A 25,644-nucleotide genomic window follows, 5' to 3' on the forward strand; every position below is an offset into this window, starting at 1 on the left:
TGTATTCGCATCCTCATTTTACTATGAAATTGGCTTCTTAGTAAGGCAGTGTTCCCTCGTAAGTACTGAAATGAGTAAGATTAATACTCAAATACGTCAAGCTCCAAAATCATGGACGCTTAACTCTCATTTTACAATGTCCCAGAAGTTCTGTTACAATCTAAACAAGCTTCATCTCAAAAATATTACAGCCATCTAATTACTGGATCACCCAAACTCTCAATGTCCTCAACTCCAAAAGTGAAGTTGAACATCAGAATTCTTATTATTTTCAGCAATTCAGCTACTAACAATCCAGTGAAAATGAGCAAAAATCACAGGAATTGGATAGTCTTTAAAACATGCATGATAGATGGAGCACAAGTATGTACAGAGTCTAAAACATATATAGTGTGGGTTCAATACAACGCTCCAGACTTCACTAAAGATTTTAGAATTTCAAAGTACTTATCAACTCAAAATGTTTTAATTTTGCTCACAAATAACCTCATAGAAGGGAAAAAATTGGTCATAGTCAAATGTTGGATTGGAGAAAATCATGGGGAACCAAATGCCAAGGAAATACAACCCATTCTACTGAAATGTTATTATTATAACAACCATAACTGTCTATGCTTTTAGGAAAAATACAGAAAATTTCTCCACAAAATGAAAAATACAGAAATTACAACCAAAAAGTTGAGTAACCTCAGCTCGCCTCAATATAGAAGCTCCTCAAAAACAGGATCGACACATTGACCCCACCTCCCATGGTATAATTCCAAAAGCTTCTCAGCTGGTGTTACACCTGCCATAAAACAAGCATCCCTCCATCACATTTAAGGAAAAGGGATCATTAAAGGAGATATAGAACTTTAAAAAAAGTGACCAGAGTAGTTAATATGGATGGAGTGTGCCTCTGTTATCCCATTTCCCATTTTCAGGCAAGGGTGGAGGAAAGGGGCATCTAGATCTATTATATCAAACCATTGGATCGACTTATAGATTTACAAACTTGAATAAGTTCCAGTACCCAGTCTCAGGTGATATGCCCTAAAGCTTAATTTGCATATGGCAAGGACATCAAAGCTCTGAACATTTTAACAGGAGAAGTTCATCTTTAAGTCTTGCACAGCACAATCAACCATAGAAAACAGGTTATATATATAAACATAGAAAACAGGTACTTTGAACAGTCAAAAGAATTTACATTTATTTTGGTAAACCAACAAAATGCTAAAAAAGTAAGTTTTCAACTAAAAAGATTAAACATGGTTACGAAGAATCAGGTTAGGGCATGAAGAAATTAAGAACCAATTTTTATATAAATTAATAAGATTACTCCCAATTCATAGAATGGGAAGATTAGACATGCGTAACACCTATAGATGTAAAACTTAGGCAATTGCAGCACAATCTTTATTCATGGGAACAACTAGGTTTCGAGTTGTGCCCTGCCCAGAAGATCACAGTTCGATTCTAGCTGACTATGGCTTCAACATTGGCTGCAAAACACAGGTCTATTCTATCACCACCCTTAGCACAAATAAGTTTAGTGAAATTTATTTTATGGTGAGTTTACCAGCTATTATTGTATAGATACAAACAAATGTATCAGCGACTCAGGGTAAAAAGCAATAGGCCAGTATTACTAGAATATAATAACAACAAAAATGGAAAAAAAAATAAAGATTTAACCCAATAGTAATATAATCCACTGTTGGTGAACACATATGCTCTCTGTGCTCAAGGCATCTTGAACATTTCATGGAACTTGAGACTTGAAACTTAAAAAGAAAAACATGCCAAGCTCCAAATCAATTACCTGTGCTAACTACCTCAGCCACTTCCTTCAAGAACCCTGTTTCTTTGTAGCCTCTTCTTTCCAGGCCATCCTACAGAAGATCAAATGAATATCATACATTTGAATGTATCTCATAAAATTTTCAAGGACAAAACTGTTCTCCTAGTTACCTTGGCCAACTTTAGGACATCTTCTGCAACATGCCTTAGCAAACCATCTCGAAATGGTGTCTTAAGACCAGTCTTTGGTACCGACTTGCAATAATTTCTCGAATTAAATCCCTCCTATGAACACCTTAAAAAATGATGTGGGATATAAGTCTCAACTTAAGAAACCAAATGATAAGCTAGTCATTTCATAAGCCATAAAAGGGATGATTAACTGTTTCTACACTAAGCACAGTGAGACTGAATATAATCCTTGAATATAAAAAGAAAATTCAGGCACCACAAATATCAGCATGAGAAACCTCCTATTTAGATAAATCAACCCTGTCTTTTCAGGTTATAGCTCCCATCCAAACTTAGTTTTGAAGAGCAGCTAGATTAAAATTTTTGGTTGAGATATATTAAAAAGTTGCCAAGTTTTTCCTTTGTTTGTGAACAGCCCTGGTTGCAGAGAGAACAAACCTGTAGACAGAGAGAGAGAGAGAGAGAGAGAGAGAGAGAGAGAGAGCAGTCCAATAGAGAAGAAAGGAGACTGGCAATTGAGGAAAATAGAATCGTCTCCCAAATGGCCAGAATTTACTTGGTCCATCTCAGCTCAAATCACAATAATAACCCCTTTTAGTAAATAAAAGATAAACTGACAAATCTACATCTACTTAAGTTATAAATATAAATGAAAGAATGAAAAAACAGTCCGGCCACTCCTAACGCTCCCCCTCAAGCTGGGGTGTGTATTTCTATAATTCCATCTTGGTCTATTTGGGAAGAAAGAAATAACAGAATCTTTCAAGGGAGTGAAATATCCAAGGAACAAGTGATTGACAGCATAACTATTAAGATTATACATTGGCTGAAAACACATGAGTTATTCCGAGACTACTCGATTGAGGACATTCTTAGAGGCTGGTCTGTAGTGGCAATTCTTCAACCATAAAGAATGTTATTCAGCAGCAAGGGGCCCTTTCAGCACAATGAAGAGTCAAGTTGAATTTTGATGGAAGCTCCTTGAGTAACCCGGGTCCCTCTGGAGTTGGGGGATCTTTTAGAGATGGTGAGGGTAGACTCATTACACTATTTTCTGGACCAATAGGTATGGGTGACTCGCTAGGAGCTGAGGTATTGGCTTTACTTCAAGGCCTGAGGCTGGCTAAGCAATGGGGACTGCAAAACATTAAGGTTGAAGGAAATTCTAAGTTGCTAGTAGGCTGGACGCAAACAAACCGCCAGGGGTTTGGAATTATAGACAGCAAATGAGGGAAATTTTCTGCTTAGCAAGGGAAGTGGGGGCAATCTTCAAATGGTTCAGGAGGTCAGCCAATAGTCTAGCTGACACTTTGGCAAAGCAGGGAACCCATAGGAACATTCTTTTTTGGGCTGTGTTGTAGTCATTGAGCTAAACTAAGTGGTCAACACTCTTTATGGGTGATTGACAATTGTACACCTTAATCTTATGTTTTAATGAAAGTTTACTGTTTAACATACATATACATATATATATATATAATCCCGTGATAAGCTCAGCTTGCATAATGCTTTAGTGAATTAGTCAACAAGTTGATCTTCTTAACTTGATAATTGATATAATGAGTACGTATCCACATTATGTGTTTCATCCTCTCACCAAAAAATTTTGTATACTATGTAATAATATACTATTATATTCTTAACTTTTTGAGATTGTAATTATAAAATAGACATTATTAACCAAAAAAATCATTATTTTTGTGTTTATATACTAATTTCTTTTTATTACTTTCTTATTTGTTAGGGTTTAACCAACACAGACATTGATAACTGCTGTATTGAACCCCCAAAAGACTTCAAAACCTGAACCAATAAGGAAGAACTTTAAATTTTGTCTAATGAACACATTTTTTTCTTCCACCTTTTCTTTTCTTCTTTTCCTATAACAAAAATAGGGGTTCAGCCTCTATATTTTTTGAATTTTCTTTTCTTTTTCCTTTTCTTCTCATGAATATGTTGATTTTCTAGATTTCAACATTAAGTTTATACTTTTCTTATGAAAATTATGGATGGTTATTAAGGAAATATGGTTATGGAACCGAGGAACTACCCTAGGATATATGTTTTGACTTAAAAAAATCCATCGCCTTGGTGCCTTGAAAACTATGATTTGATGCTATATGTATGGCTGCTTGATTATCACAATAGGTATGCATTGGTGATGAAACTGGGAATCCTATCTCTTGGTGTAGATGTTTCACCCACATTAGCTCACATATAGTGTGACTCATTGCCTGATACTCAAAATTAGTGTAACATTTTTTTGATAGGTAATGGTAACTTTCTTTAAATTTGGATAATACGTAAAAGATACACAGGTCAACCCCTTAAACTAGGGATTCCAACCCCCCAAAAGATTTACTATTACAATTCAGCCCAGAATAATTCTCCCCTGTTTGCCCCTTGTTTGGCTAAACAGTTAGTCATACCATTTGCTGAACTTCCAACCTATCTAACCAGCAGGTCCAGAGCACCAATCTTTCTTGAAAGGCTTGCAATCTCCCTCATGCTCTGTCTGAGTCCAAATCCCCATAGTACCTGTTTGCAGCCACCCTATCATCATTTTCAAGTCCCCCTCCACTTCAATTTGTTGAATACCCAACTGTTTTACCAGTCTCAGCCCGGAGCTAATACTTCAGCACTTAGGACTTAGGAGTTGCCCAATCCTATTGGCTCAGAGTACAATGTCATTATCCTTCCCTCTAAATCTCTTATCAGGCCACCTATGCCCAAATGACCTGGATTGCTAGAGTAGCTTCCATCAAAGTTTAGATTATATCTTTAACTTACTGGAGTCAAATTTCCTGAATCAGTCTTTGAGGATGAAGAATTCACCACTGCAAACCAATTCCTTATAATATCATCAAAAGAGAACTCTTTGTACAGCTCCAAAGTCTTTAACCAATGTGCTAAAAGTAGTGTGACTTGATATTAAGCAATGACTTGGTATGTCTTTTCTTACACCATACCATGCCAATTTTGACCTTTACCTTCTCTTTATAAAGCTCTCAGTCAGCACCCAGTGGCTCCTAGCTAGTGCAATAATTGGTCTTCAACATAATAAACCACTAATGCTTCCCACAATTGAGGTTACAACACATGGAAAACACTCTAGCTAGGAGAAACCAGCTACTAGGTATGAAGTTCCAATAAGATATCTGGAACCCCTTGGAGATAGAACACAGATGTTGACCTCTCAATCAACAGCATAAGTAAACAAGAGAATATCATGTCTCTGGAGGTGGATGTATCACCAACTAGAGGTCAACCCACAAGGTCTAAACAGTAAGGGTCCCAGTTATAAGAATCTTGTTAAAATTATGAGCAAGGCAAACCAGTATTTTAAGAACCAGACTGGAGACAGTTGAACCAGTTGATGACTTGAAATGACCAGTAGCATGCCCTTGGTCAAAGCCTCATACGTAGCCATGCTAATTGGTGCTACACTATATAATTTTTGTTCTTTTAATTTATAATGACACAAAACATGTCTAAAGCACGAATCATAAGATTCTGGTTTCCCTATTTGAAATTTAAAATTTTCCACATTTTTTTCCTTGAGCATATCAAGCACATTGCTCAGCGACCTGTGACCAAATACACTCAGCAGCTTAACGTCCAGTCCATGTTCTGGAACACTGGGGACATGGAGTACAATTTAGTACGGAATCTAACATTGAATGGTATGCCACTTGATGCTTGACAGATAAAAGACCTTCTAAACATGGGGACATGGGGTCATCCTTTACTACTCTAACTGGGGACATGGGGTCATCCTTTACTACTCTATAAAGTTTCACCTTCGGCTTGATATTCTTGCAACACAAAACACCCCATCCCCATCAAGTCTGCATGGCACAAATTTGGTGGGTAATAACATCCAGAATATATCTAAAACCAAGTAAAGCTCAACACATCAGATGTTCTTTCATTTGTTTCAACCATTCCAACCACATTAACTCCAATCTTGTTGAAAAATGAATGAATTTTTTGTGTATTTATTGGGGGGGATTTCCATTTTCCAATGAAAAAAGACTATATACTTTACATGCTTGTGTAAAATATTTGTTGTACCTTATTCCTCAACATCTCCCTTTCCTCCAAGGTCCAATCAGCAGTCATATCAAGAATATTTTGTAGTGAAATCTCATCATACAACAAGCCTACCTGATGTGATACAGAATCAGGAAATATTGCTTGAATTTAAAAGCACTCAATTTTCTCTTGTAATTAGGCTCAAAAAATTAACATATCATACTCTTTGGCCCAAGAAACATCAGAAGATTTGGGACCATATGAGAGGAAACATCCTGATAAATAGGTGTTGTAATTCTAAATTAACAATTAACATCTAAAACATGGAAATGGCATGTGTCCCTGCTTATGTTGAGTGTTTCTCAGGGAATATTCAAAACAAATTAGTTAGTATACATGAATTTATTTATTTATTCATCCCGGTTGTCATCTCATGCTCTAGTTAGAAGGATATTGAGTTATATTTATTTCATCTGCCTCAATATATGAGTAGCAAATCATGAACAACCACATAAAGAGATTGAAAAAGATCAAATACCCAAAATGCCGGCAATGCACACAACCTCCTCCATGGTCCCCCATCAGCACCCCTCATTTCCAAGTATCTCTTTAGCCTGACCTGAATCGAAAGAGGACCATATAGCTTATTTGATCTATTGTTTTTGGAAAGACAATGGTATTTTAATCAAGAATTCCACTTCAAGTGAATTTAAGAAACCTCAGGATAAATTGTAGTTAGGTGATTCTCCCAATCATTGAGAGTTGGCAATTCGCCAGGTATAGAAGGCAGTTTTCCTTCCATAAAGTCCTGAAAATAAACAATAAAGAATAATGTCTCAAGTAAACTGCTAATGTGATGGCAAGGAATATAGAGCACAACTAAAGAAAGAAGTTTGCAAGCAATTACATGACAAATTATAAGTATAGATACAAACCCGGAAAGACATTCCAGTACAGTCAATATATCTCTTATTTCGATACACAAAATACATAGGAACATCAAGAGCATATTCCACATACTGCTCAAACCTGCAAAACGAAGGAGAAAAAGATCAATTACATCTCATTAAAAAGAAAGAGCATGCCTTTCAAAAAAAAAAAAAAAGTTCAGCTTTTTGCTTGTAGATGACATCTTAAAAAATGAGTAGGATAGCTGAGATAGAAGATCACACCAATTCATTACTTTATATATAAAGAAGAATATGTTCCAACAGGGAAGTAAGATTCAAACTTCCAACATGCTCAACTAAACTGAGCCACATCTCAACTATTAGGGATTTTGGCCAAGTGAATCATGTTCTGCAATTCCACTCTATTCAATGACACGACTCTATAAAATCAGAAGTTATCAAGTATTTTCTCACCATTTCAAACAGCCTTTTTAGCATAGCCATCCACCTTTTAGATGCTTCAACTCCCACATAATAATCCCTTCTACTTAGTGCATCTGTTGATATTCCATTCACATTAATGAACATATACCTAAAACCTATTAATGCTACTTTAGTTCTCCATGCATCACTTGTTTTCTTTTTTTTTTGTTTTATTCTTAGGCACTTAGTTTCCCACTAGTCCATTGCAACATCAATCCATCTTAGTTGACTGTCACTGATCTGTTAATGCTTACTGTCAGTTGAGGTGGGCTCAACCAGAAAGTAGCTGACTGAACTGAACCAAAGGTTGGGAGAGGTATGAGAAGTTTGCAAACTCAACCAAACCCAAGACTAGATCAATGTTGTAAGGCTTATTTAATAGCTACAGTTACATTTACAGTTACAGTTACAGTTACTTGTTTTTTTCTTCCTCTTTCCTTTTTTCTTATTATTTTATTTCTAGGATATGCTGCCAGGGGCATACTTGTAATTTCAGACTCTTTTATGAAGTTAATATAAATAGAAAACTGGCGGCTGCCAGGAGTGACTTTTTTCCTCTCAACCGTACCTCTCTCTCCCTCTTTCTCTCTTTCTCTCTCTCTCCCAATCACCACAAATCACCACATGGTATCAGAGCAGGTTCTCTGGGTTGAAAAAGACCTACGATCCCTCCTGCCCTGTTCTTAAAAGTGTTTGGACGTGGCTGTTTCTGCAGAAACCCTAGCGGGTTTCTGGCGGCTGGTTCTGCAGAAACCCTAGCAGTTTCTGGCGGCTGGTTCTGCAGAAACCCTAGCAGTGTCTGGCGGTAGTTTTTTTTTGGGAAACCCTAGTAGTTTCTGGCGGCAGCTTTGTGATTCCTTCTTCCTGGTTGTAACAGCAAGAAAACCCTAGTCGGAGAAGGGTGATGCTGGTGCAAACTCCTCTGTTCGATGCTGTGAAGTCAACTTCAGATTAGCACCTTCGTACAAGTGCTGAACAGGTGTGTTTTTTGTTTCAGTGTGTTTCAGCCTTCTTTGGCCAATGGTGCGTAGGGTTCATGCCTTGATTATATAGCTATTTGTTTGGATGTTGGATGGTTAGAGTGTGTGAACTATAGTCAGACTGATTGTAATGTCTGTATTGGTTGTGCTGAACCGATTACCGGACTGGTTTATTGTTCTGTTTGGACGTTGTGTTGACTGAACCCCTTGTTCTCAGCAGTATTCCCTGTGTTCTTAGCAATATTTAGTGTTCTTTTGCTCACTTTCTAGGAGTAAAACCTCAGTTGTTCACATTCTGATTGTGGCGGCTATGTTGTTGGGTGATATTTGGACTGTTTTTCAGTAGTATTCAATGGCAAGTCATGAATTAACCTCATCAGGGGCTACACCAACCCGCAGCACAGCGGGGTTGGGAGGTGAAAACATGGTTTTTTCCATGCCAATTACCCCTTTAAACGGGCTGAACTACCTGGAGTGGGCTAAGAGTGTAAAACTCTATGTAACGGCAAGGGGTAAAGCTGGTTACACGATGGAAGGGTGAAGGAACCCAAGGGTGAGATGGCTGAACATGATAGGTGGGACCAAGAAAACAGTATGGTGATGTCTTGGCTCCTCGCAGCCATGGAACCTGATGTGAAAAAGAATTTCATGTGGGAAGACACCGCCAGTGAGATCTGGCAACAGACCAAAACTACCTATTCTGAGCAAAGGCATTACGCCAAGGTTTACCAGTTGCAAGCTGAATCCTCAACATGTAAATAGGGAAACCGTAGCTTGTCCTCATACTATTCAGCCCTTATCTCCATATGGAAGGAGTTGGACCATTATCAGGCCATAGAGTGGAAGCACGATGATGATGCTAAGGCCTACAGGAAGCTGGTCTTTCAGCAACGGGTGTTTGCTTTTTTGTTGGGACTGAACCCTGCATATGAACCGTTGAGGGTGCAGATCCTAGGAAGCAAAGAGTTGCCTACGGTTCACGAGGTATACTCCCTTGTCCAATCTGAAGAAAGCAGGCGGAATGTGATGGTTACAGCTGAGGGGGAGCAACAAGTTGCCTTGGCTGCAATGAATAATAGCTCATCAGGAAAGAAAATTGACCCTAAGAAGGTGGATGATAAAGATAAGCTATTCTGTACCCACTGTAGGCGTTCTCGACATACTCGTGACACTTGTTGGGACATCCACGGGAAACCCAAGTGGGTAGCAAAGAATCAAGAACAGGGTAAAGGTCATTTGAAGAAAATGAGCACAACACATGTGGCAACCCAAGACACTCAAGCTGCCGGTAGCACCCAGGACCACCCTAATAAGTCTGACCCCAAGGAGGATATAATGAATTCATTCAGAGAGCACCTGGAATCTTATGGTAGGGCCTGCGGCAAATGGACAGCTCAGTCACTGGTACTCCCTCTACTTCATTTGCATCTACTTCAGGTAATATGTCTTCTGCATTCCATGTCACTCCCACAGATTCCCCTTGGATCATTGACTCAGGGGCTTCCAACCACATGACCGGTAAGCCTAACTTATTCTAGTCTTATAGCCTTTTGTTAGGAAGGGATAGAGTGAGACTTGCAGATGGTTCTTTTTCTTCCATTGCAAGCCAATGATCCATATCCCTTCCCCATGGCCTTAACCTGAATTGTGTATTGCATGTCCCCCAGCTTCCCATAAACTTGCTTTCAATTAGTAGCATTACAAGCTCCTTGAATTGTAGTGTGACCTTTTTTGCTGACTCATGTGTTTTTCAGGATCTAACTTTTGGGAGGACGATTGGTAGAGGAAGCCTAGTGGATGGTCTCTACATTCTCGTCAACAAAGATGGTCTCTCGGTTTCATCCTCAGAGTCGCATAGTCAGTCAAATAAGAGTCAAATCTTCTTGTGGCATAATCGTTTAGGTCATGTTTCTTTCGACATAATAAAATGTTTGTTTCCAGTTTTATTTAAGTCATGTTCAGTGTCAGAGTTCATGTGTCAAATGTGTTAGTTGAGCAAACAATGTAGAACAACTTTTCACTCAAGCAATAAAAGATCAAATGTTCCTTTTCATGTTGTGTATTCTGATGTATGGGGGCCTACCAATGTAATCTCTGAGGGCGGATATAAGTACTTTATTACATTGACCGATGATTACTCTCGCTATATATGGGTGATTCCTATGCGTAGCAGAGACGAGGTTCCGAAGATAGTGAAAGACTTCCAGAGGATGGTGTTTACGCAGTTCCATGTTGAAATACAAATCTTCCAATCTGATAATGCGAAAGAGTACTTCCATGGGGAGCTCAATGAGTTCTTCACCTCCCACGGATCTATTCATAGGAGCTCATGCGCTAGAACACCACAACAAAATGGTGTTGCAGAAAGGAAAAACAGACATCTTCTTGAGGTAGCTCGCGGGATGATGTTACACATGAATGTCCCAAAGAGGTTTTGGGTGGATGCTATACTTGCAGCTACGTATGCCATCAACTGCATGCCCTCTAGAGTACTGAACTACATGGCCCCTCATCAGTTGTTATACCCTCAGTCTCCTTTATTTTCCATCCCCATGAGAGTCTTTGGTTGTCGGGCCTTTGTCCATGATTTGTCTCCATCCCGAGGTAAGTTAGACCCTCGGTCCATTCCTTGTGTTTTTTTGGGGTACCCCTCCTCTCAAAAAGGGTATCGGTGCTTTGACCCAGTTAGTCGTAAAGTCTTTGTGTCTATGGACGTGTCCTTCTTTGAGTCCGAGCCATTCTTCCCTCCTCCTCAGGGGGAGAGTCGTAGTGTGGAAGAGGAGAAGCAAGTTCAGGTAACTCTTCCTTCTATTCCGGACCTTACTCCCTTTCGTGTCTTCCAACGTATACGTCGGAGAGATCAGTGGGGTGATAGAAATGTGGAGCAGCCAAACACTAAGCAACCGACATCATCAGACTCCCAAGAGGTAAGTCCATCCCCTCACCCTACTCCTACTGTGGATGACCTTGACATCCCTATTGCCCAACGAAAGGGAGTCAGGTCCTGCACTACCAAACACCCCATTACCCACTTTGTCTCCTATGACCACATTTCTCCCTCGTACCGAGCCTTCTTATTGGCAGTTGATTGCATCCCTATTCCCAAAAATGTTACAGAAGCCTTAAAATGTCCTGAATGGGTAGATGCCATGAAGGAGGAGATTAATGCCCTCCACAAAAATCAAACTTGGGAATTGGTGGATCCTCTAGAGGGGAAAGACCCTGTGGGGTGCAGATGGGTGTTCACAGTTAAGCACAAGGCAGATGGAACAGTTGAAAGGTACAAAGCAAGACTAGTAGCCAAAGGGTACACACAAGTACATGGGGTTGACTATGATGAGACTTTTGCCCCGGTGGCTAAGATGAACTCGATTAGGGTTCTCCTGTCCTTAGCTGCTAATTTTGACTGAGAACTGCATCAACTGGACATAAAGAATGCTTTCCTAAATGGTGACTTAGAAGAAGAGGTATACATGGTTCAGCCTCCTGGATTTTGTGCCAAGGGGAGTGAAAATAAGGTGTGCAAGCTACGGAAGTCTCTCTATGGCTTAAAACAGTCTCCCAGAGCCTGGTTCAGTAAGTTTCACAAGGCAGTTCAAGAGATGGGATTCAAACAATGTCAGTCAGATCATACACTTTTTGTGAAGAGATGTTAGGAGCAGGTTGTTGTATTGATAGTGTATGTAGACAATATCATCATTACAGGAAGTTGGAGCTCAGAGATACAGAACTTGAAACAATTCCTTGCATCAAAATTTGAAGTGAAAGATCTAGGACTCCTGAAGTATTTCCTTGGGATTGAAGTTGCCCGCTCAATAAAAGGGTATCTTTGTCTCCCAAAGGAAAGACACCCTTGATCTATTACGGGATACAGGTAAATTAGGTGTAAGGCCGGCAGATACTCCTATGGATGTGGACCACAAGCTAGGTGACTGTGTTGGTGAACCTCTGAAAGATGTGAAGCAGTTCCAAAAGTTAGTGGGAAAGCTGATTTATCTGTCCATGACCCGTCCAGACATTGCCTTCTCCGTTGGGGTCCTGAGCCAGTTTATGCACTCTCCTAAGAAGCCACACATGGAGGCAACAGAGAGAGTTCTTAGATACTTGAAGAAATACCCAGGAACAGGCCTACTATTCAGTAAACACAATCATCTAAAGGTGGAAGTCTTTACAAATGCTAATTGGGCAGGAGTTGTGGATGATAGAAAGTTCACTAGTGGGTATTGCACATTTGTAGGAGGAAATCTGGTGACCTGGAAGAGCAAGAAGCAAAGTGTGGTAGCAAGGACAAGTGCTGAAGCTGAATATAGAGCTATGGCACATGGGGTGGCTGAAGTCCTTGGGCTAAAGAACCTTCTAGGGGAGCTTGGAGTTGTTGTTCACAGCCCTATGTCCCTTTACTGTGACAACAAGGCTGCAATAAACATCGCCAGCAATCCAGTTCTACATGAGAGGACCAAGCATATTGAGGTGGACAAACACTTCATAAGGGAGAAATTGGAAAAAAGGGATATTTGCATCCCTTATGTCAACTCCAAGGAACAACTTGCTGATGTCCTTACAAAGGGGCTTTCGTGCTCGCGGCACAATGAGTTATGTGACAAGCTGGGCATGATAGACATCTTCAACCCAACTTGAGGGGGAGTGTTGTAAGGCTTATTTAATAGCTACAATTACAGTTACAGTTACTTGTTTTTTTCTTCTTCTTTCCTTTTTTCTTATTATTTTATTTCTAGGATATGCCGCCAGGGGCATACTTGTAATTTCAGACTCTTTTATGAAGTTAATATAAATAGAAAACTGGCGGCTGCCAGGAGTGACTATTTTCCTCTCAACCGTACCTCTCTCTCTTTCTCTCTCTCTCCCAATCCCCACGAATCACCACAATCAAGATTGTTGATCAAAAGCAAAAAATATAGAAAGAGTACAAATAATAGCAACAACTCCAAGGAAAAAAATGACACCCCAGGCTGACCACTTAGCCCCCAATCAATGCTTTGAAACTCATAATTGTATCCCTAATTGTGGAGAAAGTTGAATCCAATTGAATTGCTAATCATAAGATTATTTATATTATTTAATAATTTTTTCAAAAAAGTTAAAATTATATATATTAAAGACTTAAACATGGATTGAAATGACCAGGAAGAAGTGACCTGTTGCAAGTATTCTATCAGAGAAGAGGAAGGACATTGGTATCTTAAGACAAAATAGAATGTTTAGTATTGACATGACAAGAAGTTAACGTTACTTTTGTTTTCCTTTTACTTTCTTGATCAACAGAACAAAATTCTTACCCAAATGAGTCATCAAAAACAAAAGGAAGCATGCCAGTGCGATTGTTATCAGTGTCAGTCCAAATGTGGCTGTCAGACAATGCCAAAAGATTAATAGACAATATCTACAGAACATATTACAGAATTGTTCACAACAAATAAAGAAGCTAATAGATACAAAACCTTCTCATGCTGAGATAACCATTTGGTTTTCCTTCAGTAAAAGGTGAATTTGCAAAAACTGCTGTGGCAATCTGTTTCAAATGCTATAGTTGTTAAATGATATGAAACAAGGGAAGTTTCAGTGAGATTATAACAGTTCAAGTTTCTCACAGGTTGCAGAGCAAGACCAGCACGAAATTTCCTGATCATGTCTGACTCAGAACTGAAGTCCAGATTAACCTAGAAAAAGGAGAAACTTTCATCCATTAGTTTCTTGACTAATTAAAAAAGGTCCTATCACAACATCTCAACAGTAACTAAATCCTCACCAATAAAAAGAAAAAAAAAGTCATGAAAATGGATGGATATCATCCGATGAAATTGTGAAAATATAAGACTTCACAGAACATCTGAAAGGAAGCCTTTAAAATTCCAGGTTGGAAAAAACTAATCACCATTCACCATGCATGTGATAGTTATCTCACCTGAACAGTACATGTCCTAAACATCACATCAAATCCCAGAGAGCCAACTTTGGGCATGTATTTCCTCATAATCTCATACCTTCCCTGAGCCAAAATATTTTGTCAAAATAAAGCAAATAAAAGAAGTTAATCCAAGAGAGTATAAGTAAAATAAATAAATAAATGAAATAATAACACTAATTCAATGTTTTATACCCAGACCAAACTATCCAATTAGATGAATGAACTAGAGAGTAACGCTCCTCTGATGGTTGTGGGCATTGATCAAAACCAGATTATACTACTGAACCAGCATACCCAACTGATCTTGCAGCCAGTTGAAATACACATCCAGTTTTTTTTTCAGCAATGAGACAACATTCTATTGAGGAGAGCAGAACAAGAGATACAAGCCAAGGACTGACCGGAGTAAGTGTGCGGTAATTATACACACACAAAAACAAAGAGACAGAGAGAATAAAAGTATACTTTGCTCAAGAAAATGGCTTCATCAGGGGAAAAAAAGAACAAAGGAAAACACACTCTATCCTTGGGGTATTCCCCTTATTGCCATAACTTCTAAAAGAAACAAATGTGTACCTCATCAACATGCATGCATACAAAAGTGTTAATATGAATGTTTTCCCATGACATAAAAGCAAGTGGGCATGCAAAATAATACCTTTGGCATTATAGGTATATCTTTCAGCCCCCATTTGGGCTGGAAACCAATCCCTAAAAACCCAATTCCCAACTCCTCTGCAACAGCTTTTACCTGTTGAACAGTAGAATATAGAAATAATGAAAAGAAGTTCAAACAATATAGGGCATTTTCCTTGGAAGTTTGAAGATCAATAGGAATATATTTCCATTAATCAAAGAAAAAAACAAAAAGGAAAAGTACAAAAAAAATCCAAAGGACATTTTCCTGAGAAAGAACAGAATATCATCTGAATTGTGTTTCTCAACAAAAAAAAAAGAAAAGTTCTAATTCAATCTAAGTAAATTGGGAAAGGGCAAAAGAAATGCTAGACGGGTGGACTCTCTTCGATTTTTCATCTACTTTGCCCTTTAGGGCCATCTTCTCTACCTATGAATGAACCTAGGACCTTAGGTTAGTTCACAAAGTGAGATGCTAACCAAGATGAGAATGCCAAGCAACCAGCTACGTCATACTGAATATTAGCACTTATGACAAAGAAATGCAACAGCTGAAGAATAGAATAAATTTAATTGCACGTGTAGTTTATTAAATTTAATGTCTGTGATTACATTTCTTAAGGGAAAAGAAAATGAGTATGAAGTATCCATGAGTATTAACTATCCACAGACACACCATTTCTTCTTTTAATTATAAAGGAAAATAACCAAACTGAAAACTCGAATCACCACAAACCACTTAATGGAAGCATCAAACAATAAGTTGAAAGAAACACAGGGCCTGTTTTATCATCAGTATGGAGAAATCGATGGCAAATAAAATAATTGAGACATACCTGATAAAGGTGTGAATTAACCTCTGCACAGGTTTGATGTAATGTTTCAAGGGGTGCACCACTAAGCTCAAATTGACCACCAGGCTCCAGTGATATGCTTTGCTTCCCCTGTTCACCATAAAAAAGAAGAGCCTAATTTCTTAGTAATTATTCTTTTCAAGACAATGCATCAACCAACAAACAGGCAATCAAGTTACAAGATCTGCCCAATTGAAACTTTAAACCTATTTCATATGCTAACTCAAAAAATTATGGGACAAATCAGAAGCATTATTAGACCTCAAAACTATGAATTCTGTTGAGCAGGAGGCCAAGAAGAAGAAGAAAAGAAGAAGGAGAAAAGAAGAAGGAAGAAGGAGAAGAGGAAGAAGAATAAGAGGCAACTGAGTTAAGGCCTCAACAAAACTTAGCTTCAGTCGAGTGAAGCTTTGCATTTATACTATTCTGGCCGTACATAACAATATGTACAGAATTACAAAAATACCCCTGCGGGTACTAAGTCTGTAAACAGTACATGTATCACACCTGTTAACACTCCCCCTCAAGTTGGGTCATAGATATCAATCATGCCCAACTTGTCACAGAGACCTTGATGTCTGGAATGGTTTAGCCCTTTTGTAAATAAGTCTGCTAGTTGGTCTTCAAAGCTGATGTATGGAGTGCATACTTCGCTTGTGATGATTTTCTCTCTGATAAAATGCTTGTCAACTTCAATGTGTTTTGTTCTATCATGTAGTACCGGGTTGGCAGCGATACTGATAGCTGCCTTGTTGTCACAGAGTAGAGTCATGGGTTTACCAACTGGAAAACCCAACTCTCCCAATAGATTCTTTATCCACATACCTTCGGCTACTCCGTGTGCCATTGCACGGTACTCAGCTTCAGCACTGGATCTAGCTACCACGATTTGCTTCTTACTCCTCCAAGTAACAAGGTTCCCTCCTACAAAGGTGCAATAACCACTAGTAGACCTTCTGTCACTTTGGGATCTAGCCCAATCCGCATCTGTGTAAATTTCAACCCTCAAGTGTCCATGTTTCTGGAATAATAAACCAGCACCCGGGAACTTCTTAAGATACCGAAGTACTCTCTCTGCTGCTTCAAGATGGGTGGACCTAGGTGCATGCATGAACTGGCTGAGTACACCAACAGCATATGCTATGTCTGGACGAGTCATAGAGAGGTACAACAATCTTCCTACAAGCCTCTAAAATTGCTTCACATCCTTAAGAGGTTCACCTTGGCTGTCACTTAACTTATGGTTGGGGCCAATGGGAGAGTCAGCTGGTTTAACCCCAATCTTTCCAGTGTCCTTAAGCAAGTCTAGGACATATTTCCTTTGGGAGATGAAGATACCCTTTTTTGATCGGGCAACCTCAATTCCAAGGAAGTATTTGGCAGGTCTTAGAACTTTCACTTCGAACTGAGTGGCAAGGAAGCCCTTCAAACTTTGAATTTCATCCTCCCAGTCACCAGTAACAATTATGTCATCCACATATACTATTAGGGCAGCCATTTTACCTTCTACCCTTTTTACAAACAGTGTGTGATCTGACTGACATTGCTTGTATCCCCTCTGCTGAACTGCAGTATGAAATCTGCTAAACCAAGCTCTTGGTGATTGCTTCAGCCCATATAAAGACTTCTTTAACTTGCACACTCTCTGTTCACTTCCGTGAGCCAAAAAACCGGGGGGTTGAGCCATACAAACTTCCTCTTCAAGGTCACCATTCAAGAAGGCATTCTTGATATCGAGCTGATGTAGATCCCAATTCAGATTGGCAGCAAGAGAGAAAAGTACTCTAATAGAGTTCATTTTGGCAACAGGGGCAAAGGTTTCTGCATAATCAACTCCATGTACTTGAGTAAAACCCTTTGCCACTAAACGAGCTTTATACCTCTGCACAGTCCCATCAGCCCCATGCTTAACAGTGAACACCCATTTACATCCAACTGGAACCTTACCCTTAGGGAGATCAACAAGTTCCCACGTGCCATTCTTATGAAGAGCATCAATTTCTTCCTTCATGGCATTTGTCCATTCTGGTACTGAGAGAGCTTCTGCCACATTCTTGGGAATAGGGATACTGTCAATGGAGGTAAGGAAGGCACGAAATGAAGGTGAGATGTTCTCATAGGAGACAAAGTTGGAAATGGGGTGTTTTGTGGTGCACAACCTAACACCTTTCCTGTGAGCAATAGGAAGGTCAAGATCATTAGCAACAGGGAGGTCGAGACTATCATTGGGAGTCAAGTTACCTGAGAGGGTATGATCTTCCCCCGAGGATTTTGATGGCACTTGAGGTACAGCTTCTGGATTCTCCACAGCTCTTGAACTTGGTTGGCCTTTATGACGACGAGAAAAAACACTGAAAGGTGGAGGATCAGGAAGAGAAGGGGGAGAAGGAGAAGGATTAGGAAGAGGAGGAAGCTGAACCAGTTTCTCCTCATGCCTACACTCCCCCTGAGGAGAAACAGGAAAGAAGGGCTCATCTTCAAAGAAGGTAACATCCATGGAGACATAGAATCTCCGAGAAACAGGATCAAAGCAACGATACCCTTTCTAAGAGAATGAGTAGCCAAGAAATATACATGGGATAGCACGAGAGTCCAATTTCCCCTGGTTGGGAGATAGGTTTTGGACAAAGCACCGACAACCAAAAACACGAGGGATAGAAAGAAGAGGGGCCTTAGGAAAGAGAAGCTGATGTGGGGCTTTGTACTATAACCAACGAGAGGGCATTCGGTTAATGAGGTATGTAGAACAAATGACAGCCTCAAGCCAAAATCGTTTGGGAACATTCATGTGGAGTAGTAAACCCTGTGCCACTTCAAGGAGTTGTCGGTTCTTCCGTTCAGCCACACCATTTTGTTGTGGCGTACGGGCACAAGAGCTCCGATGAAGAGAGCCATGTGAAGCAAAGAACTCCGTGAGGTCACTATGAAAAAACTCTTTTGCATTGTCTGACTGGAATATTTGAATCTTGGTCTGAAATTGGGTGAAGACCATCCGCTGAAAATCTTGGATAATTTTTGGTACTTCCTCACGGGTTCGCATTGGATATACCCAAGTGTATCTGGAATAATCGTCAATGAAGGTAATGAAGTACTTGTAGCCACTCTCAGAAGGTAAAGTAACAGGGCCCCACACATCAGAATGCACAATGTGAAAAGGAAACTCAGATTTACTATTTCTTTGAGGGAATTGAGTTCTACAATGCTTGCTTAACTGACACATTTGACAGGAAAAATTAGAAACAGACATTGACTTGCACAGTTCTGGGAAAACCAATTTCAAGGTTTCAAAAGACAAATGACCCCGACGACAATGCCACAAATACATTTTACTCTTTTTGAACTGACTCATAGACTCTGTAACATGAAGGCCAGTCGTATTCTTTAGCATGTAGAGTCCATCAACCATACGACCCCTACCAATCGTCCTCCCTGAGGACAGATCCTGAATCACACAATAGGTAGGGAAAAAAGTCACAGAACAGTTCAAGGAATTTGTAATACTACTGACTGAGAACATATTCATAGGGAATTTTGGAACATGAAGAACATCAGAAAGAGTAAGGCCGAGGGGAAGAGAGAGAGTTCCTTGACCAGCTATGGAAGTGTATGATCCATCAATTAGTCTCACTTTATCTCTTCCGGAAAGAGGGTGATAAGTTTGAAAGTAAGAGGACATACCAGTCATGTGTTTTGACGCTCCAGAATCGATGATCCATGGAGAGTCAAGATTGTGTGAGGCAGCATGGAAAGCAGTGGCAGAATTACCTGATATGGGTGCAAAAGAGGTGGTGGAGTTTACAATATCCTCCCTTGGGTCTGATCCAGAGTAGCTGTGTTGGCTATGTGGTGTTTGAGGCACAATAGAAGTGGAGGGCTGATTCTTCCGAGAAACCATATTTGCCATGTGGTGTTTCTTGGTACCTTGTTGCCCGGGTCTTCTAATTACATTTGAGCCTTGCTTCTTAGGTAAATCCTGAACCCACTTTGGTTTCCCATGGAGATCCCAACAAGTATCTTTGGTGTGTCAGGGCCTCTGACAATTAGTGCACCACAATCTTTCCTTATTCATGATTCTAGGTTTAGAAGTACTCAAAAAACACAGGTACACTGCCTTACAGAGCTGTTACAGTCCACAACTAGGCACTTGCTGATTTTTCAGTTTCACAGAGAACCAAACACAAACACTGCAACTGCAGTACTAGGGGTTATCACCAACACTGTGTAGGAGTTCACAAAAAAACACTATACGAACTGCACATGCAGTGTAACCAGGTCTGAAAGACCTACAGTTCACAACTTTGATACAGCTTCTCAGCCCAAAAAAGGCACAGTAGGAGCAGCAATACGAGTGGTGATTCACCACACCTAATCGGCTGATATCCACTTTCCAGGGCAGCCGAACAGTCACTCAAGTTCTAGGGTTCATCAACAGCCCCTTAGAGTGCAGACTAGGGCAACATACAATCGGAGGAAGGGGAACAGTCCCTACTCAGATTCTGGAACATTAACAGTCGTGCCAGAAGCAATAAACGGGAAGAGAGAAAAAAAATCTCAGTACCCGCAATAGGCAGCACAGTCATCAGTCATGAACTCGAACTTCCCTTCAGGTCAGATTGCAATAGGCAGTTCAGTCATGAACTCGAACTCCCCTTCAGGTCAGAGCCTTCCTTCGAACATCTGGGATGGATTTCTACAGTCTTCTTAGCCGGAGCAACCCAGTTACCAGCAAAAAACATGTAGCCGAACCCTTTTTCTGTGCTAGGAAGTTGAACAGTCAACATACTTGTAGCAGAGCCCTACTCGGCAGTGAAGACTAACCGCAGCACTAGAAAAGCTTCCTCCTCCTTGTCTTCGAGCATCAGTACTATAGCTCCTTCGCAGCAGAGGAGAGAGACCTCAGTTAGTTGTTTTCTAGGCCTGGACGAACCTGCTCTGATACCATGTTGAGTAGGAGGCCAAGAAGAAGAAAAGAAGAAGGAGAAAAGAAGGAAGAAGGAGAAGAGGAAGAACAATAAGAGGCAACTGAGTTAAGGCCTCAACAAAACTTAGCTTCAGTCGAGTGAAGCTTTGCATTTATACTATTCTGGCCGTACATAACAATATGTCTACAGAATTACAAAAATACCCCTGCGGGTACTAAGTCTGTGAACAGTACATGTATTACACCTGTTAACAAATTCCAACTCTTGAAAAGTGAGAAATTAATGAAAAGGTTTGAGAAAAGACATTGAATACTGACAATAGAAGAGGAAGTGCTTTCACCTGCTTAAGTCCAATAATGTTGTCTCCTTCCATTATTTTATCCCAGTCAAATCTCTCAGCAAGACCATTGAGCAAGTCCTTTATTTGTTCATATTTTATAGGATGTAAAGTTCCAATCTCAAAACCAAAATTTTCTTGTTCTGTACCTATCCTGCCAAAACAAACCATCCAAGTTAAAGATTTAACAGAAGCAAAACATAAACGTCTCATCATAGTTATCAAGGCGGTGAGGTGACACTTGGTGGCAGGGCACCACCTTGTCACTTAAAGGCTAAGAACTCCAACATTGCAATCAAACTCAAATCCATTGTCTAGTATTAGAGAATAGCCCTCAGAACTACAGTGATCCCTTTCCTTCCATTGGTAAATCAAATTCAGTACCTTGCATTAGTTTTTCTAGGGAGGCTTATTGGAAAAGTTGCTCTGGTAGACCTCTATTGGGAGCCATGAATCCTTTGATTATAAACATGGTTTTATGCTCTTCTATGGTCAGTTGCAGATCCAAGACTTTTGAACAGTGGGAGCAGGCATTATCATAACATCAACTTTAGTCAACAACATTTTAGTAATTAAAACAAAAAATTGAGATTAAGATATTTTCACTCATACATTTTAAGAAAAATAGATACATCTCACTATGAAGAGACTTGATATGTCATATTAGGATAGCCCTTGTTGTACAGTAACATCATATTAGGATAGCCCTTGATACATCTCATTGTAAGAAGAAGAACATTTGTGCATACTGCAAACAACATGGTCACATTATCCCAGACTATCTTATTCAACCACCTAAGAATGCTCAAAGGAAAGGTCAGCCCTATGCATATCAAGAAACAAAGGGCCAGTCTTCTGATGTCACTTAGGCCAAGGGTAATTCTTCTATTAGAGGTGATTCCTTTGTATCCATAGATGAAGACAATTCGGCAATTGATATTATCTACTATTTCTTCAGTCCTTTTTGCTATTGCCTTCACAAGGTAAGTTCTCTGGTTAATGCTCCTCCCCTTCACATGTTTGGATTATTGACTATGGAGCTACTACTCATATGACAGGAATCTATCCTAATCAGCCAAACCAACTTACTGAGACACACCATAAACACATTGTTACTACCAATTGTGAAAAATTAAACATCATTGGTAGTAATAATTTGTCCCTTAAACTTTCACCCACTATGTCCTTCCCTCTTCCAAAGACCATTTTAGTTCCTAACCTTGCTACTAATCTAGTCCATTTTAGTCAACTTGTTGATGAGGGTAAATTTCTTACTTTTTCTCATGATGATTGTTTGATCCAGGACCAATACAAAGGGAAGGTGAAAGGGAAAGGGTGTAGGTTGGGCCGCCTGTTTGCATTGGAGTTCAAAAGTTTCAACCAGCAGCATCCTCAACATATCTTAATTCATCTACATCTAGTTCTTTTTTAAGTCAAAGAAATAATGCTTGGGACATATGGCATAAACAACTGAGTCATCCATATACTGAAAAGCTAAAGTTTTTGTTTGATTCCAGTTTGATTAAGCATAAAATTCCTTCCATTCATAATTTTGATGTGCCTTGTACTTCTTGTTGCTTAAGTAAAATCATGTTCTAAAATTTTATCACACATCTGAGCATGTCACTTCACCCTTTGAGATTATACACAATGAGGTTTGGACGGCTTCTATTCCTTCTCGTTTGGGATACAAGTATTTTAAATTGTTTATTGATGATTGCACCAAATACATGCGGATCTACTTTCTACGGCAGAAATCAGAAGTGTTTCCTACATTCAAGTTGTTTCTCACCATGGTTCGAGTTTGTTTCAAGTCAAATGTCAGTATTCTCTGCTCAGATTCAGGAGGCGAATACACAAACAGAGATCTTCAGGCTTACTTGCGAAGTTGTGGGTCCAGTCACAACTACTGGCGACAATTCTGGTTGTCTATCACGTCTAGAGTACACTCTATGAATAGATGAATAGGCTCCTCTATCACGTCTAGAGTACAACTTGTGGGGACTTGTTTATTTCACTATGACCTAACCTAATATTTCTCATGATGTTCAAGTTGTAAGTCAGTTTGTCTCTCTGCTCCTTGTCAACCTCACTTTGACTGCGGTTCATCAGTTCATTCGTTATGTTCGTGGCACAATTACTCGGGGTTTCTTCTCCTCCTCTTCACCCATACAGTTGAAAGCGTATGCAAATGCTGACTAGGTTAGGTGGTGTGTTTCTAGGTGATTCTCTCCTCTCTTGGAAATGCAAGAAGCAACAGATTGTTTCCAAGTCTTCTACTAAAGCAAAGTATGGGGCAATGTCTTCTATGTGTAGTGAACTAGTCTGGCTACAATCTTTATTTATGGATCTTGGTGCTCCCATTCCTACACCCATTCCCCTTTATGCGAATAATACTAGTACCATCTAGATTGCATAAAATCCAATGTTTCATAATAGTACTAAGCATATTGAAGTAGATTGTCACTTTATTAGAGACATGTTTCTTGTTGGGTATATTACTCTTCCTCATGTAGCCTCCAATATGCAGATTGTTGACATCTTCAGTCTTCACAAAGGCTATGTCTCGTCCCCAACATCTCTTCCTCGTAGGCAAACTGATACTTATACCCACACATCAATTTGAGGGGGAGCGTTAAGAGACTTGATACGTCATATTAGGATAGCCCTTGTTGTACATAGATGGGGGCAATTGCCCAAACTCATATACATAGATCTGCCTATGCCTATGGTGACCTACAAAACCTTTTGATTCTATTGTAGTCATATGGAAGGAGATACAGATTGAAAGCTTTGGAAATTGAACACAAAAACACTGCCCCTCCCCTTCTGCAGTACCTCACACATTAGTATAGATCATGTGAGATGTAATCAGTGTTGTGACACAGTGATCCAAAACCAAAGAAAGAATGGTCTAAAGAGAATGTGGTTTCTGTTTTCTATTTTCTTGGCAAACAAGATGTGGTTTGAAAGGTGATACTGATAATGACCGTTCAAAATATTCAATGCAAAATTACAAACTAGCCGACTAGAAGAAGCATCTGAGAGCTATTCAAACCCTAACGAATTGAAAATAACAGGATTTGATTGACCTTAGATACCCAATAAATACAAGCCGAAAATGTTTATCTTTTGTTTTATCTGAGTGATAAATCAGCTAAGGATATATTTATAAAATTTAATCGCCAACTCTTATCGGATCCTTACTGCAACTATTTGGATTCGGCAAAAGCAACATGCTTGAAGTAAAATAGATTGCCAAGAGAGATCATTATAGTCTACTGGCATGTACCTCCAATTCTCCTTCGCCTTACAACCAGATGCAAGGTATCCTACAAGGTCCTTTTTAGTCAACGGTTCTGTAACAATTACAGCAACATCTGTAGGGGGGCTTGCAGCAACAATTGTCCGATATCTACGTTTGCCCCTCAAACCATCCAAATGCGAAATTCGTGGCACTTTCTCGGCACTCCATAACAAGGAAGAAGAACCAGTCCAGCCTTCCTTCATTTTATATGCTTTACCCCTCGAGACAATCCTATCTTCCATGTTGCCGGCCACATTATGTTCGGAACGAATGTAGCTGGATGGACTTGGCTGGGAAATAAGCGTCATCATGTGTCACTACAAATTCATGCATACAACAACACGCATACCCCTTAGCAGAAGGCGAAATTCAGCCACCACTCGTCAATTCAGATACTTGTTTGTACCATTTTAAACGTTGAGACCAATAAAAATAGGAATTGCTTAATTGATATGTTAGCTGGTAGGCCGATTTGATTCCTGCAACCACCGACTGGTTGTATCCCATAACATTCAGATCTATCAAGTATGAATTCATCCTTGATAGATCTGAAAGTCAAATGGAAGGGTTCCCTTTAACTTTGATCCTACTCTATTTAATGAGACAAAGTGTGGCATCGAGTGAATTCAAAGATTTGTCATTAAAATATTGTTTTCAAATCAATTTATATAGAGAGAAACAGAGATCGTAAAAAGAAAAAAAAAAAGGTTAGATCAGCTGTCTCTACCCGAATTAAAATCCCATAATATTGAGATGTTCCCTCTACATCAACCACTTACTCATCGTCTGAATGAGATGAGAAAGGACAGCTAAGACTTGCCTCTCTCATTGCAAAGGCATCCGGCATCAAAGACATTTTCAGTACTCTAGACTAGATATTGGAGAATATTAACAACGTTTGTGTGTCAGTTTAGCAATTCCCCCCACTCGGCCAACTTTGTTTGCTGTCGTTTCAGTTTAGCAATACAAGACCATTTCTACTAGACAAAAGATGCAGTGAAGCATGAACCATCAATGTAATTGTTCGGGTTATGGTTGAGAAGGTTTCGGACGCCATGTGTCGCCTTATCTCTTTGGCCATGTCAGTACCATGTCACCATAACAGCCTTATCTTTTCTCTTCAGCCACGTCAGCATCACGCCATGTAGAAAAGTTCGACCAAGATAGGAGATCATCATGCAGATGGGGACAACTCCGCTGGGGATTAGGTGTTATCTTGAAGACCTCAGCGGTTAATCTCATCCCGACAACCCCGAAAGCCTCATCCAATCAAGACATGGATCATCGGTTATAAAAAGGT

At 39.7% G+C, this 25,644-nt stretch overlaps 1 protein-coding gene across 3 annotated transcripts; it reads right to left on the bottom strand.

Moving 5' to 3' along the window:
* Window positions 1–370: 370 nt before the first annotated feature.
* On the bottom strand, window positions 371–24,999 carry LOC104586417 (glutamate--cysteine ligase, chloroplastic-like). Of its 3 annotated transcripts, XM_088890834.1 has the most exons (15): window positions 24,330–24,978; window positions 21,041–21,191; window positions 15,761–15,868; window positions 14,947–15,039; window positions 14,286–14,369; window positions 13,972–14,040; window positions 13,822–13,892; window positions 13,660–13,728; window positions 6,945–7,038; window positions 6,728–6,817; window positions 6,548–6,628; window positions 6,045–6,141; window positions 1,954–2,030; window positions 1,805–1,874; window positions 376–787 (listed from the first exon to the last, which is right to left on the bottom strand). In XM_088890834.1, the coding sequence occupies exons 1-15, from the start codon at window positions 24,653–24,655 to the stop codon at window positions 699–701; spliced, it is 1,569 nt and encodes a 522-aa protein (XP_088746960.1). In that variant the 5' UTR covers window positions 24,656–24,978; the 3' UTR covers window positions 376–698. The 3 variants fall into 3 exon arrangements, 2 of the variants coding, with proteins under 2 accessions (XP_088746961.1, XP_088746960.1); XM_088890835.1 differs by lacking the exon at window positions 14,947–15,039 and having other exon boundaries at window positions 371–787; window positions 24,330–24,999; XR_016077960.1 differs by lacking the exon at window positions 376–787 and having other exon boundaries at window positions 1,954–2,077; window positions 6,049–6,141; window positions 24,330–24,973.
* Window positions 25,000–25,644: the final 645 nt, after the last annotated feature.

Source organism: Nelumbo nucifera, chromosome 6 (assembly GCF_055504915.1).
Source record: "Nelumbo nucifera cultivar China Antique chromosome 6, China Antique-T2T, whole genome shotgun sequence".
NCBI lineage: Eukaryota > Viridiplantae > Streptophyta > Magnoliopsida > Proteales > Nelumbonaceae > Nelumbo > Nelumbo nucifera.

Coding starts and splice junctions, on each gene's coding strand:
- LOC104586417 (XM_088890834.1), bottom strand. CDS start 24,655: ATGATGACGCTTATTTCCCAGCCAAGTCCATCCAGCTACATTCGTTCC. Junction 21,192..24,329: donor AAGGCGAAGGAGAATTGGAG/GTACATGCCAGT, acceptor TTGTTTTGGCAG/GATAGGTACAGAACAAGAAA. Junction 6,142..6,547: donor GTGCATTGCCGGCATTTTGG/GTATTTGATCTT, acceptor GTATCACATCAG/GTAGGCTTGTTGTATGATGA.